The following is an 18,706-nucleotide window of genomic DNA, read 5'->3' on the forward strand; positions in this document are numbered from 1 at the left end:
GCGAACCTCATTTGTGAATCTATTACAGAGATTAATAGATTATTTCTCCTTTTTCAACTAATTCTCAGTGGGGAAATTTAACCATATGGTAAGGAGAGAATTAGAATTTCATCACATTAGAGCAAAATGTAATGAAAAGAGTCCAACACCTGGGGCCAACTCTGAAAGCCACAATTAAAAGGTTTTTAATGAAACCAGAGAAACCAAAAATTTCATAAGCTTCAGTAATTCTGCCACATAAGAGAGATTTACTGGAGGGTGTTGGGAAATATTGTTTTTACTTATGTCATAAGGATGAAAACCAGCCGCTAAATACCATGTGCTCCCAGACGCGGGACACAGGAGCTGGAAGACCGCGTGTACCATTTCCCATCCGAAGAGGAGGACTTGTTTTCACACTTCGCCTTCCTCTCCCTCCAAGAACAACCGAGGCAGACCCAGATGTCCCTGAATGGCTTCCTAGCTATGGCGGCTACGTTTCCGGGTAAATAAATATGCACAAATGTCCTACTTGGTGTGTGAGAGGATCTGACTACCGGTGAAGTTGACTCTTCCGAAACAGCTGGATTTTCATCTTGAGGAAAGTTGGAGCCATCAGTTTCTTCCTGTTTAGGAAATCCTGTGCTTCATTAATCACCATCACTGTAGCCGTTCTTCGGAGACGGCTGCAAAAGCACCCCCCTCCCTTTAAAAAAATCGAATGGGCTGCATAAGCAGCTCGATCTTCATTTTCTTTCTCTCCTCCTCCTCCCCTCCTCTCCCCTCTCCCCCCACCCCCCCACCCCGCCTCAGTCCGGGTAAGAAATGGGCAGGGAGTGGGTGAGCGGGGGCGGAATAAGGCAGTGTGTTCGGGGGGGCGCGGGGGGCGATTGCTTTGCTGTCTTACTAGCTAAGAATCTTGGGTGAATTTGGGGCAAGCCAGCGGAGACACCACTTCCCCCCGAAAATCCCATCTCCACATCCAGACCAGAGTCATCCTAGGAACAGGGGTGGAGTATCAGCCTCCCCCGGAAAGGGTCATGTAGCACAAGATGAGACAGTAGGGGCGAGGGAAGGGCAGTGGGGAGGGGGGTGCAGTGGGGGGAGGCGTCTGCTTTCCACGGGACTCCCAGGCTTTGCCGCCGATCTACAATTTGCTGAAGGAGCAAAGAACATCCTCGGCTCTAAGTAGGGCTTTTAGTGTGCTCATTGATGAGTGAAAGTCGCCACACATGTCAAGCTAAAGGCAGTTGTTGGGTTACTAACAGGACCCAGCGCCTTGCAAACATATGCGCTAAGCTGTGTATACAGATGGCAGGCAGAATAATGGAGCAGGCGCCTTTTATAAAGCTCTAGCTGCTGCCTGTCTTCAGACCTGGGAAATGAAACTATTCAGACTCGCGGCCAGATAGCGCCTGCGATTGTTTGTTACCGTTTTAATCCTATTAATTAAAACGTTAACCTGATTGGGTAGAAAGCGCTGTCCCAACAGGCGACTCTTCTTCATAATAACCTACTCAGAGATAATGATGTAAAAGACTCCCCCGTCTGTGGCGGCGGCTGGTTGATGGGTCCGGAAATCTCTTGAAGGTGAATCCAAGCAAGATAAACGGTGCGGAGAGGAGGCGCGGGGCTGGGCTCAGAGCGGCGGCGGCGGCGGCGGCGGCGGCTCCACTCCCTCCGCGCCCACCCTCCCACCATGCGGGGCCGCGGCCCATGGTGAGCCCCAGCAGGCAGCACCATCGGCTGGAGACGAAGAAGAAGAAGAAGAGGAGGCGGCGAGCGCGGGGGAAGGCGAAAAAGAAAAAGAAGGGGAGAGGGCTGCCAGCAGCACCGGGACCGACGCGCGCACCAGCCCCAGAGCCCGGCTCGGGCGCGGCTGCGGCGCCGCCCGACTCCCGAGCCCAGGCGGCGGCGGCCGGCGCTGGACCATGGAGCGCGGGCTGCACCTCGGCGCGGCCGCCGCGGGTGAAGACGACCTCTTCCTGCACAAGAGCCTGAGCGCCTCCGCCGCCAAGCGCTTGGAGGCGGCTTTCCGCTCCCCGCCCCCGAGCATGGACCTGTCCCTGGCGCCGCCGCCTCGGGAGCGCCCGGCGTCCTCCTCCTCGTCGCCTCTGGGCTGCTTCGAGCCGGCTGACCCCGAGGGGGCAGGGCTGCTGTTGCCGCCGCCCGGGGGAGGCGGTGGCGGCGGCGGCGGCGGCGGGGTGGGCGTCCCCGGGCTGCTCGTGGGCACTGCCGGCGTTGGGGGCGACCCTAGCCTGAGCAGCCTGCCGGCTGGAGCCGCCCTGTGCCTCAAATACGGCGAGAGCGCCAGCCGGGGCTCGGTGGCCGAGAGCAGCGGCGGCGAGCAGAGCCCCGACGACGACAGCGACGGCCGCTGCGAGCTGGTTCTGCGGGCCGGCGGCGCCGACCCGCGGGCCTCCCCGGGCGCGGGAGGCGGCGGCGTCAAGGCGGCCGAGGGCTGCTCCAACGCCCACCTCCACGGCGGCGCGAGCGCCCCCCCGGGAGGCCCGGCTGGCAGCGGCGGCGGGGGCAGCAGCAGCGGGGGCAGCGGCGGCGGCGGCAGCAGCAGCAGCAAGAAATCCAAAGAGCAAAAGGCGCTGCGGCTCAACATCAACGCCCGGGAGCGCCGGCGGATGCACGACCTGAACGACGCGCTGGATGAGCTGCGCGCGGTGATCCCCTACGCGCACAGCCCCTCGGTGCGGAAGCTCTCCAAGATCGCTACGCTGCTGCTCGCCAAGAACTACATCCTCATGCAGGCGCAGGCCCTGGAGGAGATGCGGCGCCTCGTCGCCTACCTCAACCAGGGCCAGGCCATCTCGGCCGCCTCCCTGCCCAGCTCCGCGGCGGCGGCGGCGGCGGCCGCTGCCCTGCACCCGGCGCTCGGCGCCTACGAGCAGGCTGCCGGCTACCCGTTCAGCGCCGGGCTGCCCCCGGCCGCCTCCTGCCCGGAGAAGTGCGCCCTGTTCAATAGCGTCTCCTCCAGCCTCTGCAAACAGTGCACGGAGAAGCCTTAAACACCCCCCACCCCCGAAAAACATAAGACCGACCCCAAAGCTAGAGGAGAGTGAAAAGCTGCTCCCCACCCCCCCTTTATTTGGTCCTCTCGTAGTCGTGAAAACACTTGCAGAGAAAACAAAGCAGAGGCGAGAACTGCGGAGAACTATCAGAGACAAACGGGACTTCTGGCCTCGACATCCCCAGAATCTCGGTCTTCGGGGTGGGGAGGGAGGGAGGAGGGAGGTGGAGTTGGGATAGAGTATGGATGTCTTTTTTTCTCTGAAAAGTGGCAACTTTGGTGGCAGCCTAGACCGCGAGGAAGCAGAGTTTTCCTTTAAGGGTAAAAAATAAGTTGAGAAGTAGGTGTTATTAAGCGTGGAGAGTATTACGTGGCAAAATAGTAATCCTCCTAATAATTGTGAATTTGGCTAGTGCTGAGGGGGGGGAGGAGGAGTCCGGGGTTGGGTGGCTGGTGGCAAGGAACATTCATTCAGACAAATCAGAAAGGGCACTTGAAAATAAATTTTGATTCTGAGCCAGGAGAAAAACTTGAAATGTAGATTTATTTAAGTGAAGAAAAAAAAAAAAAAAACAGGAAGAGACACGTTGCTATGAAAGACTTGTATTTTTTATTGTCTCTGAACTTGAATCCTGTGAAAATGCTCAAAAGTTTTGGCAAGAGTGATATTAAAAAAAAAAAACTGACTGTGGCTGAAAGAATTGCATTTAAAAATATTTATGTGCACCTTGTTACTTTCCACTCTGCAATGATGTATTAACGATTCATGGTATTTATTTGTTATTCTTCGATGACCCTTCCACATCAACAGTATTTATCCTGTGTTAAGGTCATGGGGTCTTATGTGCAGATTTTTTTTAATGCCTCTAAAATTCTGTTTTATAGATTAACTTATATTGTGTGCCAAGTGTTTAAAAGGGTTTATTTGCCAACAAGTATGAAGAGACATATTGATGTATCTGAGCTGCTTAGGTTTATCAAAGGTCACCTGGATATCTTCAGCTGCATCATCCCTGTATTTAAATTGAGCTTTAATAAATTGCTTCAGTCCAAAAATTACAGGAAAGGTGTATTCTTAATTGATGAATGAATTGATCTCTTTTTTTGAAAGGGGACTCCTTTGCATTCTAAAAAGGAAAGACATCACAGCAATAGATCCTATAAGTAAGAACATGCTAAGCAAATATTTTTCCAGGCTGTGCTGTGCATTTTTAAAAGGTCTAATTTAATTGCTTTTAATATATGTATACATATATAAGTTATTTTAACTGTGGAGAATTATTTAAGTTGAAGGACTGGTTTGATTTGCCTATGGTGTGAAATCCTTTGTTATTTTTCTAAAAAAATTTTTTAAAGAAATAAAATAAAACTAAGGAAGAGCAAGAAGCTATTTACCCAAAGCGAGCTTTCAGTTTTAGTTTGCATGGCTGTTTGCCTGCCTTTCTATCCTACGAAAATCAAGAAAACCTTTTTTAAAAATGGAGTCCTGCTATTTTCCACTCCTTGCAGATAATACTAATTCAGTTTGTCAGGTTGGATGGTGAGTGGGGAGCTATGATGGATCTATTGGCGGGTTTTGGATGTGTAAAGAATGATATATATATTAAATAGGTCAATCAGACGATGACAGCTATGTACAACCATTTGTATGTGTATCTATGTCAGAGAGAATCTTTATTAAAATATTTTGATCAAACATTTCATTATGCTGTGCTTTGTGGAGGGAGCAATCACCTCTCTTCTGTGTTACTCTTTGCTTGAAAGGTAACAAAAAAGAAAGGAGTTTCAGAGAAGGTGGAACTAAAGTTTTGTTAGGGATACACAATTAGGAGCAGTCCTAGTTCACTTGTTTACTTGTTACAGGATGGTGGCTGGGCCTGGTCATTGGAGGATTGATAAATGGGGTCAGTGGTGAGACCCAGATGAGGTCCAGAGCTCCTGTTTGCTGGCATGAACCTTGAAGGCCCTGCTCTCCCTGGAATTCTTCTCCCACTCTGTATGGCATTGTTAACTACCATGCCGGGGCCCATCAGAGAGGGTAAAGTTTCTTAAAGAGTTTTTATCAAAATTTCCATCTCCAACTTCCTAAAAGCCAAGGAAAAGCAATGGATTTGGATTCTCTGAGGATGGATTGTATTGTGGCTTCTCCCCTCTGCTTTTTGTGTGTGTGTGTGACAGAAGAATCAACCAGGTTGAATTATGTGCGTAAACAATGCCCATAGAGATTTAAAAAATGTTCTGTGTTACTTGTTAATGAGATTTGTAAGGCAGTATGTTTGGATTGGGTTGGGCGTTGATTCTATTCAAGAATGTCTGTACAGGCTTGTATTTGGACTTTAATAATGCCCTCAAATTTAGAAGGTTTGATTTTTATTGTGGTGGAGGTTAGAGAGACGGTGGTGGTGAAGTTATAGTGTTTCCTCTGTAGGCAGTTTGCTAAATGCGTTTTGGTCTGTGTAGCCTCAGCCCATAATGATATCCCTAAATGCCATCAAACTTAGTGGGGGGTGAGGGAGGGTATTTTCTGCTCCACTTGCCATCAAAAAAGATTAATCAGAACCTGTAACTTTTCAGAAAACATAACAGCAAAGGGCCTTGAAGCTGAAGCCCTCCCAGTCTGGGAGTGGGAGTAGAGGGAGGGAAGAGACCAGGGCAGCCCCCAGGCAGGAGGAGACCCGTCTCTCAGCATTTACCAGACAAAGCCTGGGTGCGTCTAATTATGATTATTAAAACAATTTCCATGACGATGTCTAATATTATGTTAATTTGAAAACAACTGTGTATGAAAACTGTCTACTATAATACCTAAATTCATTTAATGAAACACATCGTTAAGGCAATTAAACCTCCTGGATGTGATTAAGAAACATAATTATGACACTGTTCTGTGCCATAATTGGGTGCCTTTAATCAAGGGGTAAAGTGATCAGCAACACAGCCATTACTTTGTATTGTTCTGGCCCTGCTGTCCATCATTCTGATTAGGAATTAACCACAGCCGCCATCAGTCGAATTGTTTTTGTTTCTTTTTGCATGTTAACATTGTAGGGGACACATTCGCTGCAAGATTTAACTGCTTAATATTTCTCATTATTAAGAAGGCCTCCTTGATGTATTCCCTCTGTAACCTCTGTGCTGTTCAACTAGTATTAGAAATAGTACAAATAACAAATCTTGAACTTCAGGAGAAAAAGGAAAGCTCACCCTCCTTTCACCCTTTAATAACTCAGTCTCCAGCCTTAGTCCTGAAGGAGACTGGAAATGACTGGGGGTCGGGCAAAGGAGAGGATGTTGAGAATAAGTCGGAATGTCAGACAAATATGTACAATTGTTCAAAGTAGCAGGGTTCATAATATTTGTTTTCATTTTGATAATTTCAGACAAATTAATTCTCTTTCCAAATCCAGGAGCTGAGCAGCGTTGGGTTCTAGGAATAAATGTGGGACATCTGAAAGGGGCAGGGAGGACTTTTCGGTGATTTACTTAGGCGGCTTTCCCTGCGCTAACCCCAATGTTTCCAAAGTTTCATTAGCGGCAGCTTTTAGAAAAGGAAACCAATGACTGAAGAGAAAATTCTTCCCCCACCTGGCAAAACCCCCGGCCGCTTTCCGGGGCCCCTGGACTCCTGGATTTCAGCCCGGTATGGAAAGTTGGCCCACACACTTGTGGGCCCCAGTATGTCCTTCCAGTGTGCATCATCCACTTCGGGACTGGGTGACTGAACACCAGGGAATCAGTGTGGTCTTGCTGAAGTGCCCTTGGGCCCAAACAGGAATCCTGGCCCCTAAAACTGCGGCGTCTGCCAGAGAACCTCGGTCAGCCCCAGAGCCTTCATCCACCGCGCTTTGGGGCGTTTCTCCCGGGAGCAGGGGACGATCCCTGCTGCTCAGGTTTCTTAGGAAACTGACACTGGGCAGAGGAGGCCGAGCGAGGAGCCAGAGTCCCACTTGGACTTTTATTCCACCGGTTTCCTTCTCTAATTTCTGTCTAATTTCAATTTCCTTCTCTAATTTCGAATTCCCATTTAGGTCTCATCTCCAGCTTGACGTGGGGTGCCTACAGGAGTGAAGCGCGTTGAGGCTTTTCGTGGACTCCTACAGGACCAGCAAATGATCACCTTCGAAGAGCTCACTAGTTACCCCTCCTCCCTCCCCGTGGTGCCTGTGTGTGTGTGTGTGTGTGTGTGTGCGCGCGCGCGCGCGCGCGTGTGCGTGAGCGCGCGCTCAGCGATGCGCTCTCCACCCTCAGTAGCTGGGCATCCCCTCCAAGACCCTGTGTTGAGCTTAAATTCCGCTCCCTCCTATGGCACCCAGCACCCATCCTTCCTGCCAACAGCTCTCTAGGGAGGGCCAAGGCCTCACAGGGTTCCCGTCTCCTCGCGCTCTTGGCCCGGATGCCGAAACCCAACCTTTCTACGCGCCCGGGACCCTGAGATTGCTCCAGCATGAGTGGCATTGACTTTTCCAATGTAATGACTTATGAAAGATATAATCATGTGTTAAATTGAATCCTCCGTTTAACTGTTAATGGTGTGCTCTGGGCACATTTACGTATTAGATGCTATGGTAACTAATTACCACTAGGAAAAAGGATAATACACTTCCCAGACTTTGAAAAATAATGATGAGAGTTCACTTCCCGGCTCGCAGCACACAGTGGCGGCTCTGCCGGGCGGAGCGGCAGAGCGGAGACCCGAACGTGTGCCGGTGGAAGGAGGGAGGTGATGAATCCTGGTCGGGGGAGGCTCCTTGGTAAAAGCTTTCATGAAAATGCGATTCAATGGGGAAGTGAGGGATGGGGAGGGCCCACTATACGGCGCTGCCTCTAAACAGAATTAAATTGCAAAACAAACGTCAGAAACAGAAGTATTCTTTTAATTAAAATGCAGGTCAGGCTGAATTAATCACGTGCCAAGCAACTTTACATCAATTAACATTTTTTGTTGTGTGGGCAAAATACACGAGCCCGTCTCCTTCAAGGTCTGCGTTGGCGCTTATGACTTGGATGCCCCTGGATCCGCCAAGCCAATGAGCTGCGGGTTGATGTAAAGCTGGCCTTTTACATCAGACATTGGGCACAGTCCACAGTCGAAGGAAACGGGAGGGAAAACCAGGAGACAGCAACTTAAGGGTAAAAACAATTCTCAGGGTAAGAGTCTTTTCCTCTCCCCGCCGGATCTCTGGCTCTTCGAATCGGTTGATGAGTGTTTACAAGAACCAGGGTTCTGTTGTAGGCTGTGCAAAATAGCCAGGTGTCTGTTTCGCCCCAGGGCCAGGGCCAGTGTTTGTGCTGGGGACCCGGGAGGGCAGGAGGAAGGAGGGGGCGGCTTTTCCCGCGGGCCAGCCTGCCAGCCCAGGGTTGCAGCCAGAACGACGTCCATAACACGCGTGCCCACCGCGCTGCTTTGCTCAGGCTGCGCCCCGGGAGGGACTCGGGATCCGCAGCCGCAGAGCGCCCCTTCTCCTGGTCCTTCCCCTGCACTGACGTTCTGGGCCCCTTCTGCGGGGCGCAAGGCCCTTCAACCTCTAAGTGCCTGGGGACAGAACGCGAACTTCGGGGTCTCTGCCTCAAACTGTCTTTCGAGGGGAGGCACTAGGCTGGAGTTGTCCCCTGACCCGCGTGGCCTGGAGAGTTCACCTGCAGATGACAGGCTTGTAAGAAGCACCCCGCAGCGGAGCCAACCCCGGGAATTCTGTGAAAGCGTCCCAATTTTAAGCCCCAAAGAGCTCATCGCTTCCTAGCAAGGCAAGGAAAGTGAGCTCGCTTTCCTTGAGGCTCGATTTTGGGTAAATTCTATCACTTTTTCTAAATGACTCGTCTTAACATAATCCAGGAGACTTGTGGACTATGGGAGAACTATCAGGTTCCCCTGAGTGCGTGTGCACGTGCCTGTGGGACTTTTCTTTCTTTCCTCTCCCTAGTGTTCCCGAATTCCGATGATACAGAAATACAGATTAGAGAGCTCTCTGGAAGAGAAATTACTGGGCTGGGAAGGTTAGACTGCAAAGGGAAAGAGGGTTTTGCGGTTACCAGCCCTCCAGCCCCCAATATAGCATGGACAAGCCTATCTTAGAAGTCACCAGGATGCTCAGATGGGGAGTTGGCTTTTATTAGGCTCAAGGTGATATCGTTTTCCCTCCCAGCTTGGGAAAGAGTTAATTCTTTCCCAAAGACCATAGTTGCCCTTGTCTTCTCAACCTGATTCAGAGATGCAATAAAATAGGAAGCAAATTTATGATCTGTTTCAAGCATTTTATTGCTGTATTTTTAAATTCATATATGCACATATAAGAACTATGATCTGTGAATAATTTGAAATGCGATACTAGAATGATACATTTTAGATAAAACATAACCATATCTTTATATAATTGTCTCAGATTAAAATAAAAAAGAAAAATAGATTTCTAATGTGGACCAAACTGAAAAACTAATGACAGCCATAAACTGCTAACTAACCATAAATTAACATCTTCATCAAATGCTAAAATGGTATCAGTGGTTATATAAAGCAATTATTATTTCTCTTTATAAGTTTTAGAATAAAGTTCAGGGATATTTAAAGGACCCATTATTTACCAATGCTTCCCAATCTTAAAGATTTCATATTTTATTAGGAGGATGGTTGCAACTCAAATCTGCTATGTTAATAGGGATGTTTAGAGTTGAGAATTTAGTTTTAAACATAAAAATGCTTCATGGCCTAACCTCATTTTATGCATTTACTCTGCTCTGACAATTACTGAAGAACTTGGTGTAAGGATTTCTGTGTCAAATATCCTTATCTCCTCTCTGAAAATGGAAGACAAATAATTTCTTATTATGTGACAGAGTAAGATTATGTACCCAACTGGTTAAAACATTAAATCATGCACTGTCTGTTGAAGCAAGTGCAGCTACATTTGCCATGCACAGTCTTTCTGCAGAGCTGTGGTCAAAATTCAGATGCTAAGCTGAGCCTGTCCCCTGCATCTGAGACTTCCATGAAAAAAAAAACAGAAAAAGATTTTCCTAACCAGGCCTCCACAGAAACATGAAAAGCCATGAAAGAGGAAAGGAAATCTATCTATTAAATCTATAAATGTATCAGGGCACAGGGGCAGGGAATAACTTACTTTAATTTTCTTTTACAGAAGCATCAGGCATATATATCTTTAAAGTGTAGATTTCTCAAGAGAGTGTAATTAAGTAAAATCTGGAATTATTCAACAAAGTAAGCTCTTTTTAAAACTTAGAAAATTGTGTTTTTATGAAAACAAAATACTGATTTGGACTATGGAGGATCTGGGTGGAACACACGCAAATTATCTCTGCCACTCAGGTGTAACTTCCTGTGTGTTGCCCTATTGGGTAGTTATTGTGGATAAACATCTCCAAAGGTCAAGGATTAACTAAGATCTGCAACTGGCTAAGTCCTATGATCACTGTTTAGTTTAACTTTTGAGAAGCATTGTTTAGTCTGAGGACTTTCTTCTTTAAAAATGAATACTATTTTTATAGTTTTTCTTGTAAGTCTAAAATTAGTTTAAAATAAAGTTAAAAAATACTGAACTTTAAAACATGGAGAAAGTACTACTTCCTGTATGCTTCTAGATTAAAAAAATTCAAAAGTGATTTCAAATACTTTAAAAAATATTCCATTTAAAGTATAAAACAAAGGCATTTATAAAATTTTAAATATATTGGCCAGTTCTTAGAAGTTATAGAATGAAAGTATACTTCATTTAAACAGTAATTGGAACATGAAAGACAAAATCACTTACTTAAAAATGTGGGTTGTCAGGTAATAATGACATATATGTTAACTTTAATGGTTATTTCTTAGAAATAAAAGTTACATGAAATAAATGTTCTCTTGCAAACAAATAAGAATCTCCAGCTAATATGTGCTTTATAAGTGTTTAAATTTGACTCAACGATAAACCATTTGGTATTACTACATTTACCTGTTACTTCTATTGCCCTAGTTTCTCCTATAAGCACAAAACTTGTAAGTTGTAAGGGAATTGAAATACCTCATGAGTCTATCTCTAAACATTTACTTTCTAGGTAGTCTGCAGTATATCATGTCTCTCCTTATAAAAATGAATACATTTAGGAATTAAGAACATAAACTATACCTCAAAAAATTAACAAAAACTATATCAAACATACTTAAAATTACCAGCATAGCCACTATTTTTTTTCTATTCAGCTATATCCGCAATAGAAAATGCACATTATTACTCACATGACCATGGATAATGCAGACAGTTCTGCAAAATTATTGTTTACTCAGTGTTTTTTAGAGTAAAATTGAATGCAAAGATAATTATTTCATAGATTGTCCATTTAACGACATAATTTCCCCTAAGTGTTCAGCAATACTGAACTGCCTAGTTCAAATGAACAGGAACACTCTCAGAGTCTAGGGCGATCTTTAAAACATTAATGGAGTGTTTCTTAGAAAAGCTAAGTGTCCCAGTGAAATGCTGTAGGTACAGTTACTGAAGAAGCCACACTTCATCAACAGCATGTTCTGTGTTATGTTTTATTTACAGCTTGCATTTCAGCTCTATGAATACACAGAATACTGTCCAAATATTACTCAGCCTCATTCATTATCTGTGGTAAAGTGATCTGCAGAAGACGAAGACCACACCTCTCTTATGTGGAGAGAAATGGAATCTCTCTCCCATTCTTGTTGTTCTTATACATCTCTCCACAGAATAATGGCTATTATTAAGAACTGCAGCCTAGCAAGGTCAGCCTGGTTAAAATAAACTTGTTTAAAAACTTATTAGTCACTGATATTACTTGGATCTGTTTTTATTTCCCACATAAATAACTAAGTGAAAATATATTGACACATGTTCTGAATATAACAATTAATGTACTTTTATCGAAAGTATGAGAAAATAAAAATATATGTATATGTATGTGTCAGGGGGAGATGGGGATTTGGGGATCTTCAGACAGCAAAATTATTTCCCAAATAATTTACTATTTGTAATCAAATCTTCTGTTACCCAACATGCTCCTAGTAGGGAAATAAGGGGACACAGTCATTCACCTGTGCTTTAAAAGTTAATTTATTGGCTTGTTGTAAATTTAAAAAACAACATTAATTGAGTTACAAAGCACTTGCATTTCTTACCTAAGATCTTTTCAAGATAATTTGCTTCCTCATAAATCCACCTATATACCATTTTAAAATCAAAAGAGTATTAAACAAACATTCAGGACACGTTTTTTAAAATATACAGCCTCCTCTGCTTAAAAAATATTTTAAAATGTAAGTATTGCCAAATTACCTCCTTTTAAAAATTGTTCAGTAGAGATTTTCACAAATTAAATTGATCTTACTCAAGATATTATAAACAAAGTAAACGTTTAAGCAAAAAAGTTCCATCATCAATGATCACTGATTTAGATGAACACTCTGAAGTAGAATAAGTAATAATTGCTTTAGAGAAACATTAGAGAACTTTATGTGATCATCCACTGTCATTTAAAATAGTGCTACAGGGAACTTAATCTTGGCTTGCTAACTTTTTCCTAATTGAGTATGTGAATATGAATACCTAATAATGCAGTTCAAGTACATAATGGTTTGCAATATTGGTAAATTTAATAGATTAAAGCAGTGTACATTCTCAGGGCATATAATTCTTGTTTTATAATTATTGACATTGTTTTATATGAAGATCAAAGCCTAGATAGTTTTTGTGCTTTGATCTTTGAAATTGGTTTTAAGATTCCATGGTTAAATTTGAAGAATTGGCTTATAGGAAATGCGACCCAAATTATTTTTCATGAGTAAATAGACAGAAGTAATCATGCAAATTTTGAGTATAGAAGCTCCTTTGCCTCACACTTGTGACCCAAAACTTAATGAGAAAATGGAGAAAATATAATGAAGTATGCCAGGAAAGCCCAACAAGGCAGATAAAGTTCTCGAATAGGTTGCTTATCAGCACTCCTTACTCAGTGATAAATAGCTTTTTCCTGAATATCTTCAGAGCATTTAGTGTTTGCTAACTGAATGCTTCATTACTGTTGGTCATTGATATAAAATAATAGTTTTAGTTATTCATTTTCTTTAATTTGAAATTTAGAGGAGGCTTAAAAATGAAAAGATGGGTTTTTACTATATGTAAAATACAGTTTTTAAAAAATTCTGAAGCCTCCATGATTGTATTTGGTTTGGGTTATTTTTAACATATAATCACAATACTTGATGTATATGTTTTATTGTATGTAATTAGGCTCATAGTAATTTCTCATTACAGAACACTAATTTCGAATGAGTGATGGAAGTTTCGTTAGAACTGGTGATAAATCAGAATTTTAAAATAGTTTTAAGGAGATGATTTATTACAGCCACATGTATAATAAATTAGTTGGGTATGTATTGTGTTCTCTAATACATTATGTGTTCTTGAAGAAGGGTAATCCAGTGCATAGCATCACATCTAGGATAGAGGAAATGCTCAATAAGTGTTTGATTGAATAAATGAATAATGAATTAACTAATGACAAAAAATGGTTCCCTTTAACAAATACATAAGAACAGTTTTTTAAAGGCACAACGTTGTCAAAGTATCTCCTTTACAACTTTAAGTTCGTATATTGCATTACACTTTTCAAAGTAAGTTTGCACATCTTACTGTGTTCAATCCTCATAATGAACCCTGGTGTCAAAAGGCCTTAATATTTTTATTATTTTGCAAATATGGAAACTGAAGCACTGAGAGGCAAAGTGACTTGTTGATGAAAACAAACCAGTTATGTCATAGCTAGAATCCATGTCTTGTAACTCATTTCTCCATGACATTTATTCTATTTATAAACAATCTTTAATTACCAGATTTAAGCCTGTCACAAGACTCTCTTGTTTTGGTTCTACCACCCATTGCTTTTATGTAATATTTTACATAATATTTCTACTCTAAATTCCTTTCGCTATAAATTAAGCAGAAATTAGAATGGAATACTTTTCTGTGCTCTCTCTGCTGTAGCAGCTCAAAAGTGTACTACTAAGATGAATTTAAGAATCTGGAGGCTTCCACTTCAGGCAACATGGTGGAATAGATGTCCTAGTACAAAACAAATGGGCTATACTTTGTGGCAGGCAGAAGATAAAGCTTGGGGCCCAAGCGGGGCGTGTGTGTTTGTGTGTGTGTGTGTATGTGTGTGTGTGTTTGGGTGAGCATGTAATCCAAGACCTGTACACAAAGCCAAGAATTTGCAGAGGCCGCAGCCTCAGTAAGTGACTTAGAAAGAAACCTTGCTCCACAGAGAAGGACTGTGGGTATACCTGCCTGTCTCAGCCTTGGCTTTGGGTAAAGGGGGAAAAAAAAACCCAGAAAGTCTCTCCTGTCTATTCCTAATCATAGGGTTGCAGTCTGGCTGATTTAGGGCTAGAACCCGCACTATCTATGTTGTTCCCAATCCCCTTTCAAAATACTCAAGTTGAAAATGTAAAGTGATCTGAAGTTGATAGTAACACCAGCAGTCAGACAAAAGCAAACGCAAATTCTCTCTGGAGGTGTGAACTTTAAACTCAGGTCTTAAAAAAATGTCCAGAGATAAAATTCCAAGGAACATGGGCCCAGTAAACAAGCCATCCTGTGGCAGAGTTAAAAGAAAAGCAAACTATAGAATCAGACCCACAAAACACTGATGATGTGGAAATACCAGGTACAGAATATAAAATAAGTTTCTTAATATAGTTAAAGAAATGGAAGAAGATATTGAGTGTATGATGAAAGAACAAGATATTATCAAAAATGACCAGGCAGATAGGAAGAACAAAAAGAGAATTCTCAAACTGAAAATGTAATCACTGAACTTAGCAGACTCAGTGGAATTGAAATCCTGAAAGCTGACAAACTGACAGTTGGTACCCTGACTCAGATCAACCCTGGAGACCTCACAGAAGGGAGCGGGTGATAAGGATCTGAGCATGGAACACAACAAGTCTAGAACATCTCAGAGAATGAAGGCTGTCACGGCCTGTGTGTGTGTGTGGGCGCGCACGTATGCGTGCGTGTATGTGCGCGCGTGCATGTGGGCGTGTGTGCATGCGCGCGCATCCGTGCGCGTGTGTGTGCACGTGCGTTTGTGTGCATGCGTGTGTGCGAGCGCGCGTGTGTATGTGCGCGTGTGGTGGGGCTGCTGATGACAGGGTTTGCAGCCCAGGGTGGAGGGTGGAGCACACAGTAGTGGGAGGACGTCTAGGTTCTCCTTTGGCCTCTCCCCCCAAATTAACTGTCCCACCAACACAGTTTCCACCACTGGGTAAATAGAGCATTAAAACATGGTGGGTGCACATTATGGGATACTATACGGCAGTTAGAAGCAACAGATTAAATATACATAAAGTAATATGGATATATCTTTAAAAATATAGAGTGTAGTTAAACATTAAGAAGAATAATGATTTATAGAATATACATTTATGAAAATTAAACACATATGCACCCAAGATAATAACATATGTGTTATAAAAACACATACAAATAAAAAGATACACACCGGACACATCAGACTATTTGCCTGTGATGGGGAGGGGTATGATGGTAGCCATTAGGGATAAAATAGAATGAGTCAGTAAAGCCAGAGGGCCTTGTTTGGGCCAATTATAATTGTGTACCATGAACTAAGGGACATAAGGCATGTGATCACTCAGTCCTATGAACCTGAGCTTAAAATAAAAAGAAGGAAGAAACAAACTTGATGGATGGGTTAAAGAGTAGAATAAACTGGCAGAGAAATCTAAAGATCCAAAGAAATTACCGAGAATGTAAATTAGAGGTGGAAAATACGAGGCAAAAAGGTCAAACAACGTGGAGTACAGAGCGAGATACAGAGCCTGAGAGAGGAAATATTCAAAGAGATCATGATTGTGAACTTTCTACACTTCATGAAAGACACCATGACATGCAAGCATGATAAACAGAAACTAAGAACATCAAAGACAAAGAGAGCACGTTAAAGCTGTCAGAGAGGCAGACTACCTACTGAATAATTACACCGAATACAGGTTAACTGAGATATCCTCAAAGCCCTGTGAGGAAATCACTGTCAATCTAGACTTGTGCATCTAGCGAAATCACCTTTCAGGAATGAGGGCAAAAAGGAAAACATCTTCAATCCGGCAAAAACAAAGTTTAGACCAGTAGACCTTCACTAAGGTGCACTTAGAGTATGGACTAAAGGAAGGAGAAAATAAATGCTAGAAAATCTATTTAGTTACTAAGTATGGTTAAGTATTTTATACTGTTACTTTAAAAATCAATTTCCTTTTCAAAAACAATAGCACATTTCCGAAATATCAGAAGTTCCAATGAATGCAGCATGAATGAACTGGGTTTAATTACCTGCTTTGCCTGTTTATACACGGCATCAGCAGTTAGGTAGGATGCCAGACAATCACTTGGCAATCTGATACTAGCAATCTTTGAATCCTCCACACTATGCTGCATTGTGGCATATGGAATTATACTGTATTACATAATGTTGTAATTCAAATAATACAAATAAACTCCAAGTCCAAGAGGTGAGGCGTCAAGAACAAATACTGCTATCTAGTTTCTCAGTTGGTGTAAATGGCAGCATTTAGGAAAGTTAATTCCAATACTGGCATAACCCTTATAGTTTACACTGGAGTCAAATGCTACAATCAGTCCTGTACTGAGCTCAACATTTACTCCTACAATAAACCTAATACTAATGTCTAGGGCAATTGCTGAATATATAATAGGTTTTTGTGTGTTCTTACACTGATAAATCTTATCAGTGTCTCACTTGAACATGAGTGGCCTTATATAACAAGAAATTTTGTTCTATTGAGCCACAGTATACAAAGTAATAAAGAACATTTATGGATGATTAAATACTGAAGTGAAGTTGAAGCATTTAATCTACTGCAAAACTCATTTAATGCAAACGTACCCTGGCAATATAGATATTATTGATATTATACTTGAAGGGAACATTTTCATCCAGTGTATCTCATGGAAATTTAATTTCCTTCTTCTCTGAGAACTTGGTATTTGTTAGACTGTGTCCATTTCCAGCACAAATTTCCATTAGTACATAAAGCGTATTCTTACATATTAGAGAAGAATTTGTGACTTTAAAAAAACCCCACAGTGTCAAATCTATTGCTGGGAAGGCACATTTACTATGACACTTGCAAATTACAATATGTATGTAGAAACTTAAAAAAAGCTACTTTAAGTTAATCATTATGTTGATTTTGATGTCAATTTCATGCCACCATGCTGTTTCTTTCTTTGTTTCTTTTTTTTGATGGGTTTTGTGACAAAGTACAGACTGGACTGATCTCAGATCAAACAGAAATTGGCACTTTTAAAACAAACAAAGCAATGACATTTGAAGAAATTAAAAACAAATAGATGAGCTAAGGACATTTAGGTTAGCTTTGATAGATTTCTTTTCTTTCCTTTTAGCTTCTTTAAGATTTTACTTTGTACCTAAATAAAACATCAGAGTCTGGATACTGAATACCAAACAAAAAGCGGTTGTAGTTTAGTTCTAAGGGCTTATCATCAATTATTTCTAAATCAAAGTAAGTTAAAAATACAACTAACAATTGCTTTATCTCAACTATTGCCAAAAATCGGCCTGGACATTTGCTGACTCCAAATCCAAATGGCATGTGGTAATACTTCAACTTTTTCCCTCTTTTAAAAAAGGTGGTTTTCTTCTTACCACTTTCTGTAAAACGATCAAATCTAAACTCCTGTAAAGAAGAAAACAGAGTGTTAAAATCAAAAATTTCCATGAAATAGTTTGAGTTCAGGTTCACACAGTTGCCAGCTCTCCCTGCCCATCTTAAAAGGCTTCTTTTAACCCAGCAAACACCAGGAAGTAAAACTTAACTAAGTGCAAATCATGTATGAACTTTCAAAAAACCCCAGTGTTATCAGAAAGTTACTTCTCCCATATCAAACAAATTCAAACTTTCCTATATGACTTTTCTTCACATTTCTCTCCTACGCTGAGTTTCCTAAGTAGAGAGGCAGTATTTCTGTTTTTGTTCTCTAAGGTGGGTCTCCACATATGGGCACTTGAAATACCAATGTTGGGTAGACGGAAGGGCTCCTGCAGAGCTACCATGGTTAGGGGACAGTGAATCCTACTGGCCACAGAGGCTGCCTACCTAAGGATCCCTCCTGTGCCCTTCTCTATCCCTTCCCATCAGCTACTGATGGATGAGAAGGATGAGTTTAGGATTTAGTGTTTGGATGAAATAGATATTAAATAATAAGATTCACATTAAGCACTAGAGAAGAACTAAGCCACAAAATCGGTCTGGCTTGTTTTTTGATGTTGTATTGACTTTCTCCTATGACAGCTCTATTTAGAATGAGTGTTCTTTGGGTTAACTCTCTTGGTTTCTGATATGTTTTCACAAGTAAGTTATATTACTTGTTCCAGAAAACTACGGGACTGGTTTATGGAGGGTGTCTGGTCCTCCATCTTAATTTACTCTCATGTGAGTTTCTGAGAGGACACTGAGTGACCTTATTTTAGCCCATGGTGAATGAAACCATTGATTAGATTAACGCACATGGCATGCATGACAATGACCAAGTCTTTCTTGTACGTGGTGCTCATTAGCATTAGACCTGCTCAGCACACAACTTTGCTATGAACTATGAAGCCAAAGGCAAAGAAGCAGGTCAGACTGAA

General features: G+C 42.5%; 2 protein-coding genes across 2 annotated transcripts in view; one reads left to right on the forward strand and one right to left on the reverse strand.

The window, feature by feature from the left end:
- The first annotated feature begins 1,094 nt into the window (after positions 1 to 1,094).
- Positions 1,095 to 4,697, forward strand: BHLHE22 (basic helix-loop-helix family member e22). Its single transcript, XM_060116380.1, has one exon. It carries the CDS (start codon positions 1,911 to 1,913, stop codon positions 2,997 to 2,999), a length of 1,089 nt encoding a protein of 362 aa, XP_059972363.1. The 5' UTR covers positions 1,095 to 1,910; the 3' UTR covers positions 3,000 to 4,697.
- A 7,360-nt stretch (positions 4,698 to 12,057) lies between these two features.
- The window catches only part of LOC132500758 (cytochrome P450 7B1), a 194,598-nt gene continuing 187,949 nt past the window's right edge, over positions 12,058 to 18,706 (reverse strand). The window contains exon 6 of the mRNA XM_060116007.1: positions 12,058 to 17,753. Coding sequence (XP_059971990.1) covers positions 17,466 to 17,753 — 288 coding nt within the window. The 3' untranslated portion in view covers positions 12,058 to 17,465. The remainder of the gene's footprint in view (positions 17,754 to 18,706) is intronic.

The sequence above is a fragment of the Mesoplodon densirostris genome, chromosome 13 (assembly GCF_025265405.1).
Source record: "Mesoplodon densirostris isolate mMesDen1 chromosome 13, mMesDen1 primary haplotype, whole genome shotgun sequence".
Lineage (NCBI taxonomy): Eukaryota > Metazoa > Chordata > Mammalia > Artiodactyla > Ziphiidae > Mesoplodon > Mesoplodon densirostris.